The 20458-nt window shown below is 53.4% G+C and overlaps 1 protein-coding gene across 1 annotated transcript; it reads right to left on the reverse strand.

Moving 5' to 3' along the window:
- Positions 1–1625: 1625 nt before the first annotated feature.
- bcorl1 (BCL6 corepressor like 1) lies at positions 1626–16802 on the reverse strand. The gene is made up of 14 exons (XM_088926058.1): positions 16599–16802; positions 16341–16417; positions 15404–15562; positions 13944–14034; positions 10923–13331; positions 9904–10042; positions 8843–9256; positions 8233–8429; positions 7503–7775; positions 6672–6838; positions 5944–6089; positions 4705–4782; positions 3952–4108; positions 1626–3338 (listed from the first exon to the last, which is right to left on the reverse strand). Exons 1-14 carry the CDS (start codon positions 16800–16802, stop codon positions 3077–3079), a joined length of 4773 nt encoding a protein of 1590 aa, XP_088782184.1. The 3' UTR covers positions 1626–3076.
- Positions 16803–20458: the final 3656 nt, after the last annotated feature.

Raw genomic sequence — 20458 nt, forward strand, 5'->3', positions numbered from 1 at the left:
TTGAAATGTGTAGGTACTAAGTACAAATTACTACTGCTAGTACTAATTTGTTTTGCAACAAAAACAGTGTAGCTTCCTCAGGCTGCACACTGAAGAGTACACATTCATAACTTGAGCTGCAAAAAAAAAATCAATATTAACTACATGGTTTTGCCATGACGTGATTATCATGAAGGATCTCCACTTTCAACAACCCCCAACACAGCATCTGACAAAGGCCTTCATTCAACCAGCCAGGACTCAAAGATAGTGGGCACTGAGGAAAGGCCCTGAGCAGGATAACAGTTTTTAAAAAAGATTTGAAAAATTAAAGCTTTAAATTAAAAAGATATGTTTGTTTGTAGTGGCGCAAGGGTGGTAACATTCTCCTGCTCTTTGTCAGCTTGTTGGGTTAGTTTCAAGGCCCGGTCAAAGTTTAACAGGTGTGATTAAGTAGTGCCACAGAGTGCGATGGACACTCCAGTCCCCACCTAGTCCAGCACTGCTGACAGTCCTGTGGAACTCACTGCCCCCTCATTTCTGGAGGCAAGCCCAGTCTGCTGAGAGCTCATTACAAATGACAGAGGTCTATAAGACCCGCTACGGTAGTGTAAGAAAATATTGTTCGGGTAAAAAACTTCTGAAAAATCACATCACCATTTCTCTGAAGCCAGGTCCCGTGCCTCTTCCTGAAAGAAATATTTTGACATAAAGGGGATCAGGATTTTTTCGGGGGTATGTTAAACATACAAATTGTGATCTACAGTATTGTGCACACTCTAATGCATTTCAGTAGTGTTCGAATAGCACAAGGATTCACACCCTCTATTATTATTTGTTTTTTTAACTGCGATAGAATTTGTTACTCCCACTATTAAAACAGCCCCTCCAAACTGACAGCTGCCTCAGGAAAACTGGGTTTAGTTACATTCAAATCCTCAGATAATTGAGTCAATGAATGCGCTTATTTGGACAAAGTGACTCCTTGTCCCTGATACTCAGTGGCTGTTGGTTTAGAAACAACTGTAAAACCTGTGAGACTGCGAATCTCCACAGAGAGAAAAGAACTCAAACGGCGCTTTCTCTGAAAGGAGAACCTTTCCTCCCACAGTCCAATCAGGGCCAGTTTTTCCCAGAAGTCAATTAACCTACCCTGATTGGAGTGTGTGTGCACCCTGCCTTGAGCCCATTGCCTGACAGGATAGGCTCCAGCCACCTGGATAAAGCAGGGGACTCGGTTAGCATGGCACAGTTCTCCTTTTGCTGTCTTTTAGCATGCAAACAAAAGGTTGGTTTTTGTCCTGCTATGCCTCAATGCAAATTACGTGAACTTAAAGGTTAGCAATATTAAAATGGTCACTGTCAGATCCATTTCTTCTGGTATGCTAAGGTTTTCATGAAGCGCCAATTTAGTAAATGTGAATGCCTGGCGCCCCCTTGTGGCCACGGTTAAGACGCTGCCTTGTTACAGTGGCGGTGCATTTTGGGTCAGATCGCACTAGTACAAGCGGAGCCGTACTGGCTGCACCGCCAATAGAGAATTAGTTTTCAAAAATCACTAACCTCACCTAACAAGCTAATACGAAAATACACTTCTGCATATATATATAGCTATCGTCTGATATAAAGAAAACCACAAGCAAGACTTAACAACCATGCTTTATTCTGTATGTTGTTCCTTTTTTTAAAAAAATGCTTAATTGCGTGTCCTCCTTCGATTCCTAACCAGCGCATAAGCAGCACGCCCACGAGGCGTGACGTCATCGCGGCCAGCCCGCACAGTGACGAGAGACACTGCGCAGGAAAATGCACGTCCTTGTGTTATTTCTATATTCATTTTCTTTTAAATATCATTTATTGTTTTAAACTTCAAAAAGGAAATCCATTGATTGTCAAACACAAAATCTAGTTTAGCACCAGTACAATAAAACTGTACTTTTGCTTGTTAAAATATGTATGGAGAAACACAAAAAAATGAGAAAAAAACAAAAACCTTTGAACCAAGGAAAAATTATATATATATAATGTTTCATTTTTACAGCACCAACCATACAAACCAATCTTATTAAATCATATTACACACACAGAAAAAAAGGAAAATATATTAATCATAACAAAGTCTATTAAATTAAGCCAAGGAAACAAACCAAACACTGTAAGTAAATAAAAGTTTCCACCAGACATGGAAGAAGCAATATCATTAGAACAGGAAAAGGATGGGAAGGTCAGAGGTCACCTATCCTTCCCATGATCCTCCAGATTCAGTACGCAGCTCAGAGTTTTGGGCATCTGCAGGAGAGCCAACATGTCCTACCGTCCTGTAACGTCTGTCTCAGAAAGGCTCCAAGTCCACCCGTTCACAGACACAGACGCTCTCTTGTTCTGGACTCGCAGGACAGTCACAGCGGCTGAGGGCAGTAAGGGCCGAGGAGGGGCGGCCGCGAGAGTCACGCCGGGGGTGCTGCAGGCATGGAGAACCAGCCCTGAGTCTCCCGCTCGGCTGTGCAGCTCCACCAGACCACTCCCAGGAATCCGGAACCTCTGCAAGTCAGTTCACTTCAAAGAAAGCTTGTGGCCAGGGGTAAGGTGTGGGCATATCCGTGGTTCACCAAAATACTAAATTATCGAAAACGCAGGGGGAACCAGAGCCGACCGCAAAGCCTGACTTGAAGATCACCGAGGTCAAGTTCTTCAGATACAATCGGTTTAGCGGTGGCCAGCAGGTGCCCTGTATTTCAGAAGAGCCTGTCCACGCAGTCCAGGCCTCTGATCGCGGGGACGGGTCAGTCTGCGGCCTGCCCAGGCCCATCTGGCCAGGCTGGACCCCCACTTCTTCGCTGACCACTCAGGGCTGCGGGGGACCGAGGACAATCCCCGTCCGAGAACATTCAGTTTAATTCGGAAAAACAAAAATGTAACGTTCACTGGGCTCATATAAAAATTCCACCTGGAGCCCTGAGGTGAAACAAAAAAAAAAGGGTTTTAAAATGTGGTTTTGCGCCTTTGTCTTAAAAGCTCAACCTGAACAGCTGCAGAGCGATGTTTCTGTCCAGCTGGCCTGTGGCTGCCCCCCTGTCCTGAGTGGGTCAGTCCGGCGCTACAGCTCGGCCGGCTCGTCCTGCAGCACCTGGACGGAGGAGCCCAGGAGCTCCTGCAGCTCCGGGACACAGCGCACCAGTTCCAGGCTGCTGTCCCTCAGCTCCCGGGGCACAGACATGAGCTGGCTGACCGACACCTGGCTGACGAACTCCGCCTGCGGGAGGCTGGCAACCTCCAGGTGAGGGTATCGCGCCCGGAATATCCGCGCTGACATTTTGAGACGCTTCAGGACGTCGGAGAGGAGAAGCCAATTGCAGAAGCTGTAGCAGACACACAGAGAGAAGCAAGACAGCTGTGAATGGAAGCAAAACTCGGTCTGAAACAATCTTCCAGCTCTAAGGTTGCTGGTTCGTATCCCACAGCCGACAAAGGAATCCTACTCCGTTGGGCCCCTGAGCAAGGCCCTTAACCCCAGCTGCTCCAGGGGCGCCGTATAAATGGCTGACCCTGCGCTCTGACCCCCAGCTTCTCTCCCTGTCTGTGTCTCATGGAGAGCAAGCTGGGGTCTGTGAAAAGACAAATTCCTAATGCAAGAAATTGTATATGGCCAATAAAGTGATCTTATCTTGTCTCCTTTCTTTCGCCCAGCTCCTCACGTCTCTTAGTTCAATGCAGGAAATAATCTCCTAGTTCAGCTCAGCACAGCTCCTTCTGCTTGCTGTAATGTGCTTGAAGGCATGACACTCTAACCGTTCATTCTGGCTTTACATGATTTTGCACTGTTCACTGCAGGTAAGCTATTAATTGGACAACAGTGTATCCTGATTTGAAAAAAAAGATAAAAGCATGAACTTGGGAGTAAAACACCTGTCGTGTAACAGTTTGTCACACACTGGTCAGGACACACAGCTGGGCCAGCACGCAGTCACTCACCCCTGGGACAGGGTCACTTGGACATGATAGCAGGGCAAAAGTGGCTCTGTGGAAAACTCAAACAGGAAGCAGTCTTCCTTCTCCTCCGCATCCCTGTCTTCCTCCTCCTCCTCAGGGGGGGAGAGCAGGAAGTCCCAGTTCACCTCCTGGTTGGTCTCTGGAGCACACAGACAGACAGATGGCATCTCACAGCCCATCCCAGACTCCTCCTCAGCTACTGCTCCAGGAGGTGAGAGTTTTACTTCTGCTCTACAGGGGCAGCAATAACTGTCGTTCAGACCACTGCTGGTGTTAATCCAAACTCTTCCTCTAGTAGTACTGTGTTCGCACAGCTGGTTCACATTAGGATGGATTTAATAAAACAATCAACTATTAAATAATGAAGATAAAAGAATAGAATCTTAATTAACTAGATAAACAAACATAGATAATAAACAAGCAGGTGCTTCTGACTTTTACATGATACTAATCACAAGAAGATGCCATGCCAATGAATCAAAAAACACCATTTAGCACCAAGCCAGACTTGAGCACCAAGTTCTGCAGTTACACTAGGGTGGGGCAGGGAGGCACACTCAAGCAGTATCAGCAGGGCAGCAGCCTGCATGGAAGATATTCTTCCTAATTTGACCGGCACTTTTATCCAAATCAGCCATTCACACAGCTGGGAGTTTGACTCCACCCTCAGCCCTGCTCCACACTGCTGCCTATAACCTCACTTGGCACATAAAACAGAAGACAGTCATGTCTTACCGAACACAGAGCTGCTGTACAAATCCCAGCAAAGCTTGGCATCGTCCTCGCTGTGACCCTCGAGATCAGCAAAGTACTCTGCGAGAGAGAGGAAGCGATCAGAAAGAGGCCCTGCAGTCATCTGTCTGCTCTGCAATCAACTCGCTGACCTTAGCAAGGCCCCTCACAGCAATAAAAGCAGTTACCATCTGTGGCCAGTTTAACAAATGATTTTTTCCCCCAATTAATAGTTTCAGAATAAATAACAGTGTCGACAGTGGGGCTCTCCAGCACAGGCCTGTGCTCAGACTGCGGACAGAACTCTACAGTCCAAACAGTACCGTTCTGAGTCTTTGACCTTCGCAGTGTGGCTGAGCACCCCTGGGCTCAGGTGGGCTTGGGTCAGACTGATCACCGTGGCTTTGCTGGATACCAGTGCACCTACAGACCTGCAGATGAGAGCTGCATCACCCCTCCAGGGTATGTGAACTCTGCTGTGGAAAGCGTGCATTTTGCAGAGGAACCTGCTCTAGTACAGTGACAACAGCAGCGAGTCGAAGCCCAAAGGCACTGCCCCAGCCCAGTCTGAAAGGCAGAGAGGCAGAGGATCCCCACAGGGGTGGCCAAGCCTGGTCCCCAGAGTCATGTGGGCTGGGTCTCCTCTGAGACTCGTGCACTGCTGAGGACATACAGGAGATGGCCTTGTGCGGAAGCAGTCCAGCGTCTGGGAGTGAGCACAGCGCACAGTACACAGATAGGGGAGGCACGGACAGGTATCTGCTGGTGTCCATTGGAAAAACTGGTCTGTGGAAGACAAGGAACTCCCCCACTTTCGACAGCAGGGAGGTGGGGGGGAGAATCCTTGCTGGCCGGAGGGATCGAATTCAGGAGAGTTGCCAGAGGGCATTTTCCAATGCTAAAGAAAGAAGCAGAGGACTGGCGTTCTTGCACAAGAGCTGAGGGCAAACATCAATTAGCCCTCTTGTTCTAAACGGCTCCTGTGAACGATCAGACATTCAAGTTTATGAGCAGAACGGGATGAAACCATGAAGACACAGACACAGAGGATCCCCAGACAAAGGACTGTTAAAATGCAAACTCAGCTGCAGGCTTCCCAGGGTGCCGGGGGGCTGTCCTTCACACCTGCAGAGGCCTGAGCCCACTCTTGTCATGTAAATCGCGGACGGCGCACAGAACGATACTCTGTGTGACAAAGGATGTGACGCGCCAGAGCCTTAATAAAACCGCAAGGGCGCTTACCTGTGAGGAAAGCCTTCATGGTGGGGCTGGAGGCCAGCTTGAGCGCGGTCTGACCGGAGTATGTCGCAAGCGTGGGGTCCGCGCTGTGACCCAGCAGGATTCGCACCACGTTCAGGTGGTCATTGGCCACGGCGTCATGAATCGGGCTGCGAAAACAGTCGTAATCACCAACACGCACACCTGGGACAGGCACCACACCCTCGCTGTACCAATCTGTAAAACTCAAAAGGTCCTTTCAATGAGCACTCCAGTTATCCTGTCGCAGTGTTAAACTGTGTTATTCCGGGTTCTGTTCCAGAGTGGGCAGTGGGTCTGCATGGAGTTTGCGTGGTCACCCAGATTCCTGTCCTGTGCTCTGGGCCCCTGGTTACTGTGACTCTTACCAGGAACAAGCAGCTCTCTGTTTTGTTTTGCATTTACTTGGTGGGTTAGAAATAAAATGTGATTGCACATTGATTTTCGATTTCTATGTACGGTACTTTTGCTGAAATTTAGGAACAAGTAAAGGTTTATTCCCTGCTGAAAAGAGAAGGAGGGAAACACAATGTTTCGGCTGTGGAGCCTTCTTCAGGTGCTATTTAGTTTTGTTACGACTAACAACCACAGGGCTGTCCTGAATCTTTGCCACAGGCAGAGCTGAGCCACATATCTACAGTGCTGTGAGCGTGCGGCCGGAGCCAGCAGACACACACGACTGGCGCGGCACGGCTGCCCCTCCCAGTGCCTACCGCGTGCCGTCCTGCGCGCTGCAGTTCACGTCTGCCCCGTGCTCCAGCAGCAGCGCCACGATGGCGCCCCAGCCCCGGGCACAGGCCTCGTGCAGAGCCGTGTAGCCCGCGTTGTCACGGTGATTGACCTCGCACACCTCCTTCTCCAGGCAGTACAGCACCACCTCCTGCAGGACAGGAGAGGGGGAGACAGAGGGGGAGAGAGAGAGAGGGAGACAGAGGAGGAGAGGGGGAGAGAGGGAGAGAGAGAGGGAGACAGAGGGGGAGAGAGGGAGAGAGGGAGACGGGCAGAGGGGGAGAGGGGGAGAGTGAGGGGCAGAAGGAGAGAGGGGGGAGACAGAGGGGGAGAGAGGGAGGGAGACAGAGGGGCAGAGGGGGAGAGAGGGAGAGATGGGGAGAGAGAGGGAGAGGAATAGAGGGAGGGAGAGGAATAGAGGGGGGCAGAGGGAGAGAAAGAGAGGTCACAAAAGAAGCAGGAGTGGCACTGGCTCTTGACCACAGCTAAAAACAACGCAACCCCTCTCTCGCTTGCACAAGATAAAAATAACTTCCTCAAAGAAAGAAGCTGCTCAGGCATGGAGCTGACCGGCCCTGGACTGCGCGTGGTGCGTGCTGAGCAGCAGTGGATGATAACGCTCATGAAAGACCAGTCCAGTGCAGCCAGTGCTTTCGCTGCTCAGCTAACCCCTTCGTTTCAGGCCGAAGCGCAGTGGCAGCCTCTGCATTCAGGTGCTTCTCGTTGTTTCCTGTCAGACTCGTCAGGTCTTAATAACTCGAGCAGCGGAGGTGCTGTGCAGCCCCGGCCCACCCCCCCTCCTCCAGGAGCCCTACCTGGTAGCCCAGGCGCGCCGCCCTCTGCAGCAGAGTCTCCCCGGCGTTCTTGTTGACGATCAGCCTGCGCACCTCGGGGGGGGCAGGCCGGCCGGGGGGGGGCGTCGACTCCGGGCCCCCCCTCTTCCCAGAGCTTCCTTTCCTGCCCGGGGAGGGGGAGGACGCCCCCTTCAGGGTGCAGCCCGTTCCTACCAGCCTCTTCGCAGGAGGACTCTCCGCTGCGGCCAGCAGAGAGGCTGAGCACTTGCCTAAGCTGCCTCGTCTCGTCTTGACCTGTAATTTAAAAACACGGCGTAAGGAACGAGGAAGAGAAACCCGGGGCAACACTAGCGCCGACTTCACCGCTTGCGGAAACAAAGACCCGTCCGCATCCTTCTTACAGCCTGTAGTTACTGTTCTCGCCAGAAGAGGGCGATGTAGCTCTACTCTAGTCCAAGGTTTAAAAAAGTCCATCTTTTGGCTGCACAAGAATTCAAGCAGAAAACACACTATGCGTTACTACAGATTGTCTTGAAAGTAAACTAAAATTAAGTCCCCAGGTCCGTATTAAGAATCAACATGCCAACTGGTCTGCCACATGCTTACTGTAAAGGATCACTCAAGTTTAGAACAAATGGCAAATGATAGGGAAAAAAACATCTATTTTGCATTTTTAACGCCAAGCAGCATTTTTTCTCCCCACGCATCTGTGCTTTGTTGCTTCCGTGCGAGAGCTCTCCGGACAGCGTACCTTCCTCTCCTCCTCCGCCTCCACCAGGTGCTTGCTCTTGAACTTGCGCTTCCCCGAGGGCTTGTCACAGGGCTCCGGCGCGCCGGCGGGCTCCGAGCGCCGCAGGGCCCCGGAGCGCGTCAGCAGCGCCCTCCGGAGCGCGGGGTCCGGGCTGGGGCCCCGGCACGGCGGGGGGGCGCAGCGCCGGGGGAGGGAATCTGCAGGGACACGACCGCGTTACAGCCCGCACGCTAGCACCCCGCAACTACAGCCATCCGGGAAGAGGAGGAAATACAACGCGAGCAAAAACGCAGAAATATCAAGTCATCCATCTTCACCAGCAAGGACTGGCCCTGAGCCATTGAAAGCCGGGTTACTGGCATTTTAAGAAATGCTAATGAACTCGAACGTGATAAATGACGCGCGTGTGGCGCGGTGGAGATACTCAGCCCCTCTGACGTTAAAAGGCATCTCTGTGAACCTGGTGTCAACACAGCTTTTACACTGCTCCTGCAATTCACGTGTCTCGGCAGGACTCCAGGCCGCCTGGATGTTTCCCACCCCTCCTCCAGCCGCCAGAAGGCAGCCGACGCCTGCCGCTGCCCTGGCGCTAGGGGGCGCTGTGCCGTACCTGCCCCGGCGCGGGCGGCCTGCCGTGTGGTGACGCAGCTCTCCTCGGCCTCCTCCTCCTCGGCCCGGTCCCGCTCCGTGATGTACTCCCCGTTCTGGTACTTCCGGTTGCGGCGCCTCCTGCGCTTCCTCCGGGCGGGGGCCTCCGGCTCGCCGTGCGGCGCCGCGCCCCACTCGCCTGGCTCCGGCTGCGGGCGGGAGCGCGAGCGCGGGCGGCCCCTGGGCCGGCGGAGGGGCGGAGGCGGGGAGCAGCTCCAGTCGTCCCGGGGAGCCCCCCCTACTCGCCGCCGCCCCCGTCTCAGTTTGGGGGTGCTCTCTGCGGGGCCCCCCTCCCTACTCATCCAGGCTGGGCTCTTCGGCAGGGAGACGGGGACCTCGCTGCTCCTGGGGCACGGGAACGGGCTGCCCAGGCCATCTGTGTGACACAGGAGTGTCAGTTTCCACACTGCGCTCACACTCAGGACAGGTACGGCCAGTTTCCACCGCGGAAATGAGCTGCTAGCAGATATAAAACTCTCCTGGTAGAACAGCCTCTTGAAGGCAGCAGTGCTACCTGAATGGCTTAAACCAGGAACCCTCAGCCTGGCTCTTTTCACTGCCTCCTGGGTCACCCGGTCAGGAGTGACTCCCTGGGCGCCCCCCTGAGCCCTGCGGTCGGCTCGGCTGTGCCCCCAGTCAGGCAGCCGTGAGCTACACCGCTGTCAGTGAGAGCGCCAGTCAAGAGCTCAGCCACCTCCGCTGGCACAGTGAATCCAAACCGACGGGTGTCAAACAGAACTCCTACTAAAACAATCTACAAGTCCCTTTCCACAGCCTGTAAATGATACATCTCTTGCAGTAAATGACACACTTGCCCAGATGAAGCATCTACTTAAAACATTGGGATTTTCCAGCAGACAGAGGTGACCCAGGTGGCTTAGCGTGAACCAGCACTGGGCATACAGCTGTCACCTGCGCCAGTCCTCACAGGCTCTCTGGCACTCCTTAAAGAGCAGCCAAAACAGAAACAGACGTCAGCACAGAGCCCGTGGTGCACCCAGACGCTGGCCCTGCCATGCTCACCTGCTGCACCCAGAGCAGGCGCGCTCAAGTGTGCCAGACTCCCTCTCCTCCTGCGCTTCCTGCCCAGCTCCTCGCTCTGTGGGCACGAGGGCACCTCAGGCTGGCTCTCCTGGGGCACAGCTGCCCACCGCTTCCTCTTCTGCAACACAAAAACTCCTTCGTCAGCCCCGGCAGCTGGGACACCTGCCCCCCACTGGAGAGCTCGTCTGGTATGTGTGATGGGAGTGCACTCTCTACGCAGCTGGGCCAACCCATCCACCTGTCTCTAACCACTGATCCAGTTCAGGGGCGCGGGGGAGCCCGAGCCTATCCAGGCAAGCAACAGGCGCAAGGCAGGCTACACCCTGGGCAGAACGCCAGGCCATCACAGGGCAAACACAGGCACAGATGATGCCAGTTCACCCGAGCACCCAGAGGAAGCCCAGGGAGAACATGCAAACTCCACACAGTTGGCACCCCAGGCATTGAGCCCAGGGTTCCAGTGCCGTTGGGGAGCTATGCTAACCACAGTGCTACCGTGTCACCCTTAGGTGGCAATATATATCTTAATATGAAAATAGCCCTTTATTTTATTTTAAGATATAAAAATAAATACAATAAATAAAAATGTTGTTTGTTGCATTTCAAAGTTGTACTTCTTTTCAAAATCTTTTTCTAATCCCCAAAGTGTTACATAAAAATGAGGAATTAAATACTTGATGAGTATTTGCCTGCATATCAACATAATCACTATTAGGGTATCACGATTTTACAGAACTCTCCTCATTTTAATTGATATGGTAATTGCTTTTTAATTACCTCAAAAGATCATTATGTGCCACACTCGTAATGTGAAGCACTATGTTATGAATACAGAGGAAAAGCCGGACAAACTCTAAGATGCCAGCGCTGTCTTTCACGCAGTGGTTACTATTCCAGTTTGGTTCTGCCTTCCTCCAGGAAGGTAAGGAAATGGAGCTCTGGAAAACTACCGCACGGAGTGCACAAGAAAACGCAAATCAGCTCGAGAGCTGCAGTACCTTCTTTGGCCGATGGTCCTCATCTGCCACTGCGCTGCCCGTCTCCTGCTTTTTAGCAGACTTCTCCGTCCTTCTCCCGGGATCTGGGGATGGCTGCTCCTGGGTCCTCCTGGACTGGCTGCCCCGGTCCTTGCCTCCGGAGGGAGCCTCCTGTGCCTCCGGGGCGCCGTTCCTTTTCCTCTCGCGGCCGGCCCCGGCAGCGCGCTGGCCCTTGAGGATGGACAAGGCGATGCCCTCCAGCTTCACGCAGGGCGACAGGTGCTCGGCGACCTTCCTCTCCTCCTGCGCTTCCGCAGTTTCCTCTGGGCCCCGGCAGGGGTGGGGCTCCGCGCGCCCACCGCCGCCGTGTCCCGGGACTGGCCTCTCGCCATCACGCTGCGCTTCCTCCAAGGCCTTGCTCGCCAACTCAAGGTAAGCAGCTCGTTTCCCATCTTGCTGGCAGGCAGGGCCGTCCGGGCAGGCGTTCTCAAGCTTCTTTGGCGTTTTGGAGGGAGGAATCTCCGCCACGCTTGGCTCCTGAGAGGCAGCTTCCTGGCCCCCAGCCTGCAAAAGGACTGCCTCCGTTTCCCTGGTGTCAGCACTGGCCAGATCACAGGCCCGCGAGGACGTCTCCAGAGCTGTGTGCTTCACTATGGACTCCAGGTTGGACAACGGCGATTTGGTTTTGTCCCACTTCTCCTCTTCTCCCTTGGGTGGGCTCTGGTGAAAGAGACCACCCTCGCTGACCCCCCCCACCCTCACATGGGGGCTCTCCTGCATGGATTTCTCCGGCACGGATACACCAGAGCAGGGAAGTAAGGTTGGCAGGTGCAACAGGGGTGTGTCGGCTGGCCGAGAGACGGTGTTTCCACCGTTTATCTGACAGGGAGCCAGGAGATTAGCGGAAACAGACAGAGTTATGGGTAACATGTTGGTCTTGGGTGGCGGGCACTGTTGCCTGCCTCCCAGGAGGCTACTGTTAGGGTGCTTGTTCGTCTGGGCTTGGTGGATGTCTTTCGTCTTGGGTGTTGCCTTCTTTCCCTTAGAAAGCAGCTGCTCGCCTTGGTCAATGATGGAGATGGTTTCCTGCTTGGCGATGTTCTGAGGGTCGTCCACAAAAGCTGCGTCTTTGCTGCGCAAGGTGGCCGCCAGGACTGGACTGGCCACGCCCACGTACGTCCCGGGCAGGCTGCTGAGGGAGCCCTGCGCGGAGCTCTTAGCCCACGGCGCAGAGGCTTCTGGGACCTGGGAGCTCAAAAGCCCAACGGGCTTCTTTGCAAGAGCGGCACCGTTTCTCAGGACCTCTGGGAAGATGGGGTAAGGAGAAGCGGGCCCGAAGCTCACAGCCTGGGCTGGCGGTGGACACTTCAGCGACGCCAGCTCGTTCTGCCCCGATTCCACTAGGGGGTGCTCCCTCATCGGCGAGTTTTTGCTTAGATCCATTGTGGTTTTCTGACGCTTGGACTTCGTGGACAAGTCCAGGGGCACATCTCTGTCTTCGGGAGAGGGGGCCAGAGACAGCTCCTCCAGGGCCATCGGGGAGGACTTTAAGCGAGCGTACGCCAAGGGCGGCTTGTCGGCGTAGGGGTGGGGGTTGCTGCTCTCCAAGCGGCCCAGCAGCCTGCTGTGTGTGGCCGTGTGGCTCAGAGGCAGGGAGCCAGTGGGGCTGTAGCAGACGGGGGGGTGAGGAGGGAGCGACAGAGCCGCCGGCGGAGCAGAGGCCAGAGCCGGCTGCTTCAGCGGGAGAGCGAGCGGGGCCGAAGACGCCGAGTCCGGGCCGGAACAGAGCTCCGGTCCCGCCGTGGAAAGCTTGGTGCTCGACACCGAGCCACTCGGAGGCTTCTGCGCGGCGGAGGGGGATCTGGGCTCGGGCGTGAGGGTCCTGCCCAGGGGGAAATGGTAAGGGAGGGTCCGCAGGGGGGGAGTCAGGCCGGAACTTGAGCTCTGCAGCTGACATTCTGGTGCGAACTGGGCGACGAGGGGGTCTCTCAAAGCCGCCAGGGGGGCCGTGCTTGTGGGCAGAGTTATCTTGCACACGGGCGTGGGGGGCACGAAGGCCACAGTGTGCGGGGGACTGAAGACAGGGGCGCCCTGGAAGCCCAGGGGCAGCGTGACCCGCGGCGGGGCTGCTCTGCCGGCGCCGGAGCCCAGACACACGTCCGCGCTCTCCATCTTTCTCACAGGCCACAGCTGCGCAGGAGAGACGGGGCCCTCGGCGCCGCTGCCCGGGGGAGGCTGTGTCTGCGGGGGTGCTCTCGAGGAGACGTCCGCGCCCCTGGGCTCGGCAGCCTGGCCCGGCTGTGACTGCTGGCCGAGGGGAACGTCGGCTTGGAGCTCGGGGGGCAGCGCCGGTGGCGGGGGCTGCCCGACCATCCTCTCCGGAGACCTGCTCGAAGCGCTGGCCTCTGCGTTCATCTGGGTGGCATCCACCTGGACAACAGAAACCAGCACATGGGAAACTTTGGCCTGGAGCTCTTTCCCCAGGGACTGCTTCAGCGCAAGCCCTGCTGTGTGACTGAGAACTCTCCAGGTCATCACTGCCAGCAAGACTTCGTTCTCTATAGACTTACCTGGATACAAAATGTAGGGCACAAAATTGAAACATCTGGCTGTTTGTGACCATGAATGCCTGCTTCACTTGTCACTCATACAGCTCCATCTTATATCACTGAACCTTACGCACTCACCAAGGTCTTTTTGACCCTTGCAGTATACGATGAATATGCTTTCGTTATAATCAACTAAGACTGATGCAGTCAGCTAACAATGCAGTATAAGAATACAGAGGCATTTTTAAAGGAATCCTGGGGTGCTTCCCTTTAAATAGGGGGAATTCGTCTGTCTTTGCCTTGACAAATGTAACATTTTGGGATTATAAATTTTGGCCCAAAAGCTGTTTCTGCAGGTTCGAACTTTCAGTGTAATACAAGCAGCGTGCAATAACAAAGCATATTAAAAACTTGAATTTCATCACACACACGGGCGTTTCAACCATCTCATTGAAACCCTCCTCAGCTGTCCCCAGCGGAAGGGCGGTGTTACCTGCACGACGCTGCTGCTAGCGCAGCATTCCTTCGGCGCCACAGGCTGCGTGCCGGCCCGGGCCGGCTCCTCTTCGGGGTACGGCGCTCTCCTGGCAAACACAGGGGACACAATGAGGCTGCTGACGAGCGCACAGCTGAGGGACCCCGCACTGTGGCCCTCCCGCGTGACCCCAAAACCACAGCTATTCACACCTGAGTGTTTTTAACAACTAGGTCTCCTGGCAGCCATTGTCAGGCTATTCATGAACCAGCCCCCGCAGGGGCGTGCCCGGTGGCGACACTGTGAGCTGCTTCCCTTTCAAAAGGCCAAAACAAAGATTCCAGGGGGCTTGAAACAAAACAAAAGACCCACAGATCACAGTGAAACTCTTATTCCTCCTGAAACTTTCACTACCGGCAATCCTAAATTCTACGCAAGCCGGCACAGAAGAGCCTGATATAGGACCCTGAGGCAGTATCCAGGCTTGGGCTCAGCTGCACTAATTGAGACACTTTCACCATTAAAAAACTTTAGGAAATACTCAGCCTCTGAGTACAGATTCTTTACAGGGAATAACTGGAGAAGGACCTGCACCAGGATCGTTACATGAGGTAACATTTCTGCATCACACTATACATGACACATTTCAGCACATATCCATCTGTATATATAAACACATGTCCTCCCCCAACAGGCAGAAATTGATGAAGGGCCATTGCTCACTCTGCGCCCTCAGGCCACTGTAACGCGTTGTGGCTAAAAATGATTCCAAGCCTAACCTAATCATTCACAGTTGTGATCAAGTTATGCTGCTCGGATCATGCTGGGCTTTCTTTCCCCCCTTTTTTTATCAATTAGCAGCCATTCACACTGTTGTTGTAAGGTGAGGGGGCCTCAGTCAACGACCTCCAGAGAAACAGAATATGCGCAAGACGGCTCCAACAGGAGGGGTGACAAAACACACAACTGTGGCGGCTAGTTGTGGGACTAAATGCCCAACAACCCATTAGGCAGGAGGGTCCTGCAACAGCATGCATTTAAAAGCCTCAGGGAACCCTGCCCTGCCCTGCGCTGAGACAACAATCTGGTAAATACCATCACAGCGCTAATCCAATATAGCAACAAAGCTGCAACATCACAATGCTCTTGTGGAATCTTGCAATAAACTTCCTATTGATTCCTTATGCTGTAAAACAACGAGGGCCTTTTCCCTCAAGAGCTTAACCTCGTGAGCTGCCTACCAGGGATGTCCTGTCTCCTGTAGCGGACAGCACTCAAATCGAAGACTCCTACAACAGACGCAATCTTTCCCTGCTCCAGCTCTCAGCTCGCATCAGGAGAAACGACGGACGGGCCTTCAGAGACACCGCTGTGCAGGGGTGATGTAAGAGGCCGCCCTGAATGTCGTGCCTGCTGAAAAAGCAGCGCGGGGGGACAGACGGACAGGCCTCGCGGGCGAAGGCGGCGGCGGCGCTCACCGGTCCTCGTTGATACCGCACATGCGGATCCGGTCGGCGCTGACCCAGCCGTGCACGCTGCTGCAGAGCGGAGGGGCCGACACCATCGCAGGCGGGACGGGCTTGCTCCAGGCTTCGGCGCCGCGCACTCCGACGGGCCCCAGGCTGCACCAGCACCTCCTGCGCAGGAAGGACATGAGTGAACGTCTCCGGACCCTGACCGCCACGCCGGAACCAGGACCCAGCGACACAGCTTCTCACCGCTGTCCACGGACACACTGAACACACTGACAGGCCTGGACACATTGACAGGCCTGGACACGCTGAACACATTGACAGGCCTGGACACACTGAACACACTGACAGACCTGGACACATTGACAGGCCTGGACACACTGAACACACTGACAGGCCTGGACACTCTGAACATGATGAAAAAACTTAACACACTGACAGGCCTGGACACACTGACAGGCCCGAACACACTGACAGGCCCGAACACACTGAACACACTGACAGGCCCGAACACACTGACCGGCCTTGGCCACCAACAATCCCACAAAACCAGAGGCTTATCTGTGGGGCTTCCACTGACACTGGAGTAAACAGCCAGAGTTTGTTTTTTTTTCTGAAAAAGGTAGAAAGAAGCGTTCTGAAAAAGTTTCAAAGCCTTGTTCAGAGAGGTGGAATTTTAAATAACACACTCCAATGACTGACACTGCTGTTGTTCAGAGAATTTCATCTTGTAAAAAAAGAGGCCATTGTTTTTCAGTTCAGTGCAAACCCTTAAATCACGCTTAGTTATACACTCAACTTCCTAATCCCAAATCCCCTCTCCGCACACAGAAAACATCTCTCCTGAATTTCTCCTCTCTCCTCTACCGACATGCCCAACGTCCTTTCAGTTCTGCGCCTCGTGTGAAGATGGCTGAACTCTGAAACAAACTGGTTCCCTCACACCACGCCAACAGTCCAGTCTTGCAGGTTAAAAACAGCTTCCAGGTTATTGCAGTGGGGGGACAGCCTCGCTGATGTCTGGCTTGTAAGGCACAAGACCCCCGGCACACGACCACCACAAACAGGCTGCTTATCTGCTGAAACGGACCCAGCAAACCTTTGACTTCCAAAGCTAACCCCCTCAGACTGAAAGGTTTTTTGACTAGCTCTGTTTAAAAATAGCAGGCCTGCTGATCGGCACCGCATCCCGTGCACTCACGTGAACAGAGATGACAATACCGCGGCGCACCTCGGCTCCCGCACACGGGCTCGCCTCCTCGGCAGCGGGCGCCGTGAGTACGCGTCCCAGCTCCCGGGTTATCCCTGGGGCCAGCACTCCGCGGGGCTGACTACTGCCAGGAACACCCAGGGCGGGGGTGGGGATGTCTCTTTTTTTACCAATAGATCCGCAAAAAGCAGCCATTTCATTGGTGCTCGCTCCGCGGAGCCACCGATATCGGGGGATAGGGCGAAAGTCTGTATTTATTTAAGCACTAATCCACAATCACAGCTTTTTGAAAAAATAAAAATAAAATAAAAATACAACTGTCCTGTAGCACACAGTCCTGTCCGGACTTCACAGAACGACAGATGAACACAATTCAGCCATATGATTTAAACAACTTCCCGAATGAGTTGTAAACAGACGAATGTCACCTCTCATTCAGGCTGTGCCTGAGCCGAGCACCTCCTCCGTCCCGAGACACTTCGCTGCTTTGCCAGATGCAATTCCACAGCCACGCGCGGCCGGGAGCAGGCAAGGCGATTATGCTCGGCGCTTAAAGTCCCTGACCACCGTGTACGTCAGTTTTAAACCCCCTCGACAAGGCTGCACATCATGAAGCAAGAGCACAAAAATAAAATCTTCTCACTCACCCGACTTGCAGAGCAGTCCGCCTTCGGCTCTTACAACCGGCTGCCCGTGTAGAAGAAGCGTACCTTTTCAGCACGCTATAAATATTTCATAAAATGGGCTGTGCAGTAATGCACGACTGTTTTCACGACATAGAAGTGCAACAGAAGCTAGTTCTGCCTATGTCTAGCAACCTATAGGACGTGTAAGCTGTGTACCTGCGCAGGTTTATCACAACATAAGAAGAGCACGCTTCGTTTCTCAGGTGGTCCGAAATGTTGTGACTAAAGAGAAACGCGAGGGAACACGGTTGTTTTGTTCAAAACACATCCTGTTTTCCCTGAAGAAGAGAGTCTCGGAACGACGCCGTTTTAAACAGACTGGAGATCCTGAACCTTTTGAACTCGGTTGTCAGAAAGTGTCCTTCTTAAACCCACACGGGCAAAGCCGAGCTGCAACACACACACACACACAAGCCACCGAGCTCAGCGGGTCCCCGGCCAAGCCGCTAACCCCCGCTAAGGTAACATCACATCGGCGGCGGACAGCAAACAAACCAGCCGTCCGCAAACTCGGGCACAATACCCTGCGCGTATTGGGTCGCCTTCGGGATGTTATTTTTCTGTCCTCGTGGGGGGGGGGGGGGAAGCGTTTGCATTGCTCGATCTTCAGGAACAGGATCGCAGAGAGGAGCCACGCACCGGCAGCACAAGACAGGAGGCACTTTCCCCCTCTGCGTCTGAAATTCGGTCACATTAAGAGTTCCGATACGGGGCGAGATCCCAGCCAGCAAAAAGAGCAACTTATCTTACTGTACCTGTGCGGGGACGCTGTTTAGTAACGTTACTCTCACGAATGCATCGCAAATTACATGCGATTTAAGATCCCTGCGTAGCAAAGTCGACCTTAGCTACTAATATCACACTGCGTTCGCTGGCTACAAATTGCTTCCCAGTGTTAAAATATCTGAATCCGACCGTATAGGCACGAAACGCGCAACGGACAGTCCCGCCTCAGCCTCTACGGAAACCGTTTCTGGGTTTGGCAATAAGATCAGACCGAACCGATTCCTGTTGACTACAGCCGCTGAATAAATTCGTCAAATTTTAGCCACCTCTATCAAATTATATAAACAACCATCTTTCCGTTTTCTTCGTATTATTTGGAGAAACAAATACCTCAAATTAAAGAGTCAGTTGCGTTTCTTTCGTTCTGGTCCGTGGCAGTTCACTAATCTCGCCCGTTTTCGGTTCCGAAAGTCCGACCGGGGGGGGTGGGGGGGGTCGTCAAGACAGTCCGTACGGTATCTCACAGTCTCCGATGGGAGAGAGGGGCAGATGGAGAGGTGCCAGTATGGGACTTGTAGTGTTTCGCTACCCACGCCCTGTCGGTGACAGCTCGTACAAGGGAGGAGTTGGGACTACAGCGCCCAGCATGCAACGCAGGCCCCAGCCGCTCAAGGGGAAAGGGGATCGCAACGGTGCGCTAAACTGGAAAAGCTCAAGTGCCTGGGAGAGGAGCGAGACTGGGTCCATAAAGACAACGCGCCCGGTTCCGTGCGGACGGCAAACCGGGGCTGCCGGCTGCGCGAAAAAAAGGGGTTTTCGCGGGCGGCGATGATAAGCTCACGAAAGTGTGTTCGAAGTGCCTGCAAAGGTAGCACTGCTCCCTGCGGAATTAACACGAGGGGCCGGAGCAGCGCCTGTGTGAAGGATTAATACCTAACTACTGTAAATTATTCCGAGTCCTCGGCGCTCCAGTCAGGGACAGTTAAGGCACGCAAACTGTATCTCCAAACGTCAGGCCAGGAGCAGAGTATTTCACTCTCATTCAAAAGGCGGCGAGCCGTTGGTAGGAGAGAGACTTACACACTTCAAGCCCATTTTAGACACGCTGACTGACCTTAAAATGCCAAAACATGATGCTGTAATGCACAACCAAAGGTGCATCGGGCAGCAGTAACTGCACATCTGGCGGATGCGAGAATGCCGTTCTTATAAACTCCGTCTTCTGGCGAAGAATTTTTAAGATCCTTCTTAGCATAATTTAAACACGATACCGTGGTGAGAGAACAATTACCACCGCGATAGAAAACCCAATTTAAAAAAATGTAATGCTAAGAAAAGCGTGGGACTCCTCACAGACATCAAACCTGCAGGCCAGCTGGCGTTCGCACCTTGATATTTTCACCTGTATCATCCTGCATTGCCCGGATTACTTTCTGAGGCAAAACAGTAGCTTTTAGTTGGCAAACGCGATGCCACATGACACATCACAACGCCTCATCATTGTGATGTTTCTTGAGACACGTATAAAAGCGCCTGAACCGACAAACTAACCAGTATTGCGACACAGATAACAGAGGGGTCACGACATAACCACGATGATTTATCACGCACAATCTATGAAGTGACGATCTTCGGTGTAAGCCCCTGGTTCACAGATCCATGCATTACGAATGCTGGGGTAAACAACTATTGTTGAGTCTCACGCCAAGACCAGACTGAAATCGACCTCAGACGGAGGGAGGGAAGCAACAGTCTCGCGGCGGCCGAAGGGAGTTCAGCCCCGGGCTCGCGCACAGCGCGGTCAAGTAGCACAAGCTTTTAAAAAAAAAGACGGCCATGTGTTCACTTTGGTCACAGACCCCGCATTTTCCCCCAAGATAACACTGCAGCCAAGGAAGAGCGAAACTGGTGCGCATCGTCAAAGTCTCACCTCCGAGAGCTCTTGCATTCTACACCCCCACAGACTGCGAGTTTTTACGTGTTAGGCCATAAGACACGCACACACCACAGACAAACACGCGGCAGGAAATGTGGACAAGTGCAGGACTGGCGTTAGGGGGGAGTCGGACCATGGCGTGCCATTTTATTTCATTAATCTCGAAGAGAGCTGTACCGACCTGCTATATACGCCTGCTACTAACACGAATATTATACAGAGTCGGCTCACTGCTGGTTATCGCTGTTCGTGGCGAGACAGTCCTGACACACGGAACCAGCGCGACCGGAAAAGAGCGATGTGAGCTGGTGTCGGGGCCACAGGGCGCGACCCGAGAGGCAGAGACGCCTAAAGCACCCTTCTGGTTCACACGTTCGCGAAAGATGAACGGGAAAGGGTTAAAAAAAAAACAGGGAAGGCGGAGAAGATCATCTGCACTGAAAATGTTAAAAATAAACCCGCCCCGGTCTTTTCTGCCCTTACCTTTACATTTAGGACGTGGG

Source organism: Atractosteus spatula, chromosome 9 (genome assembly GCF_055471065.1).
Source record: "Atractosteus spatula isolate fAtrSpa1 chromosome 9, fAtrSpa1.hap1, whole genome shotgun sequence".
Taxonomy (NCBI): Eukaryota; Metazoa; Chordata; class Actinopteri; order Semionotiformes; family Lepisosteidae; genus Atractosteus; species Atractosteus spatula.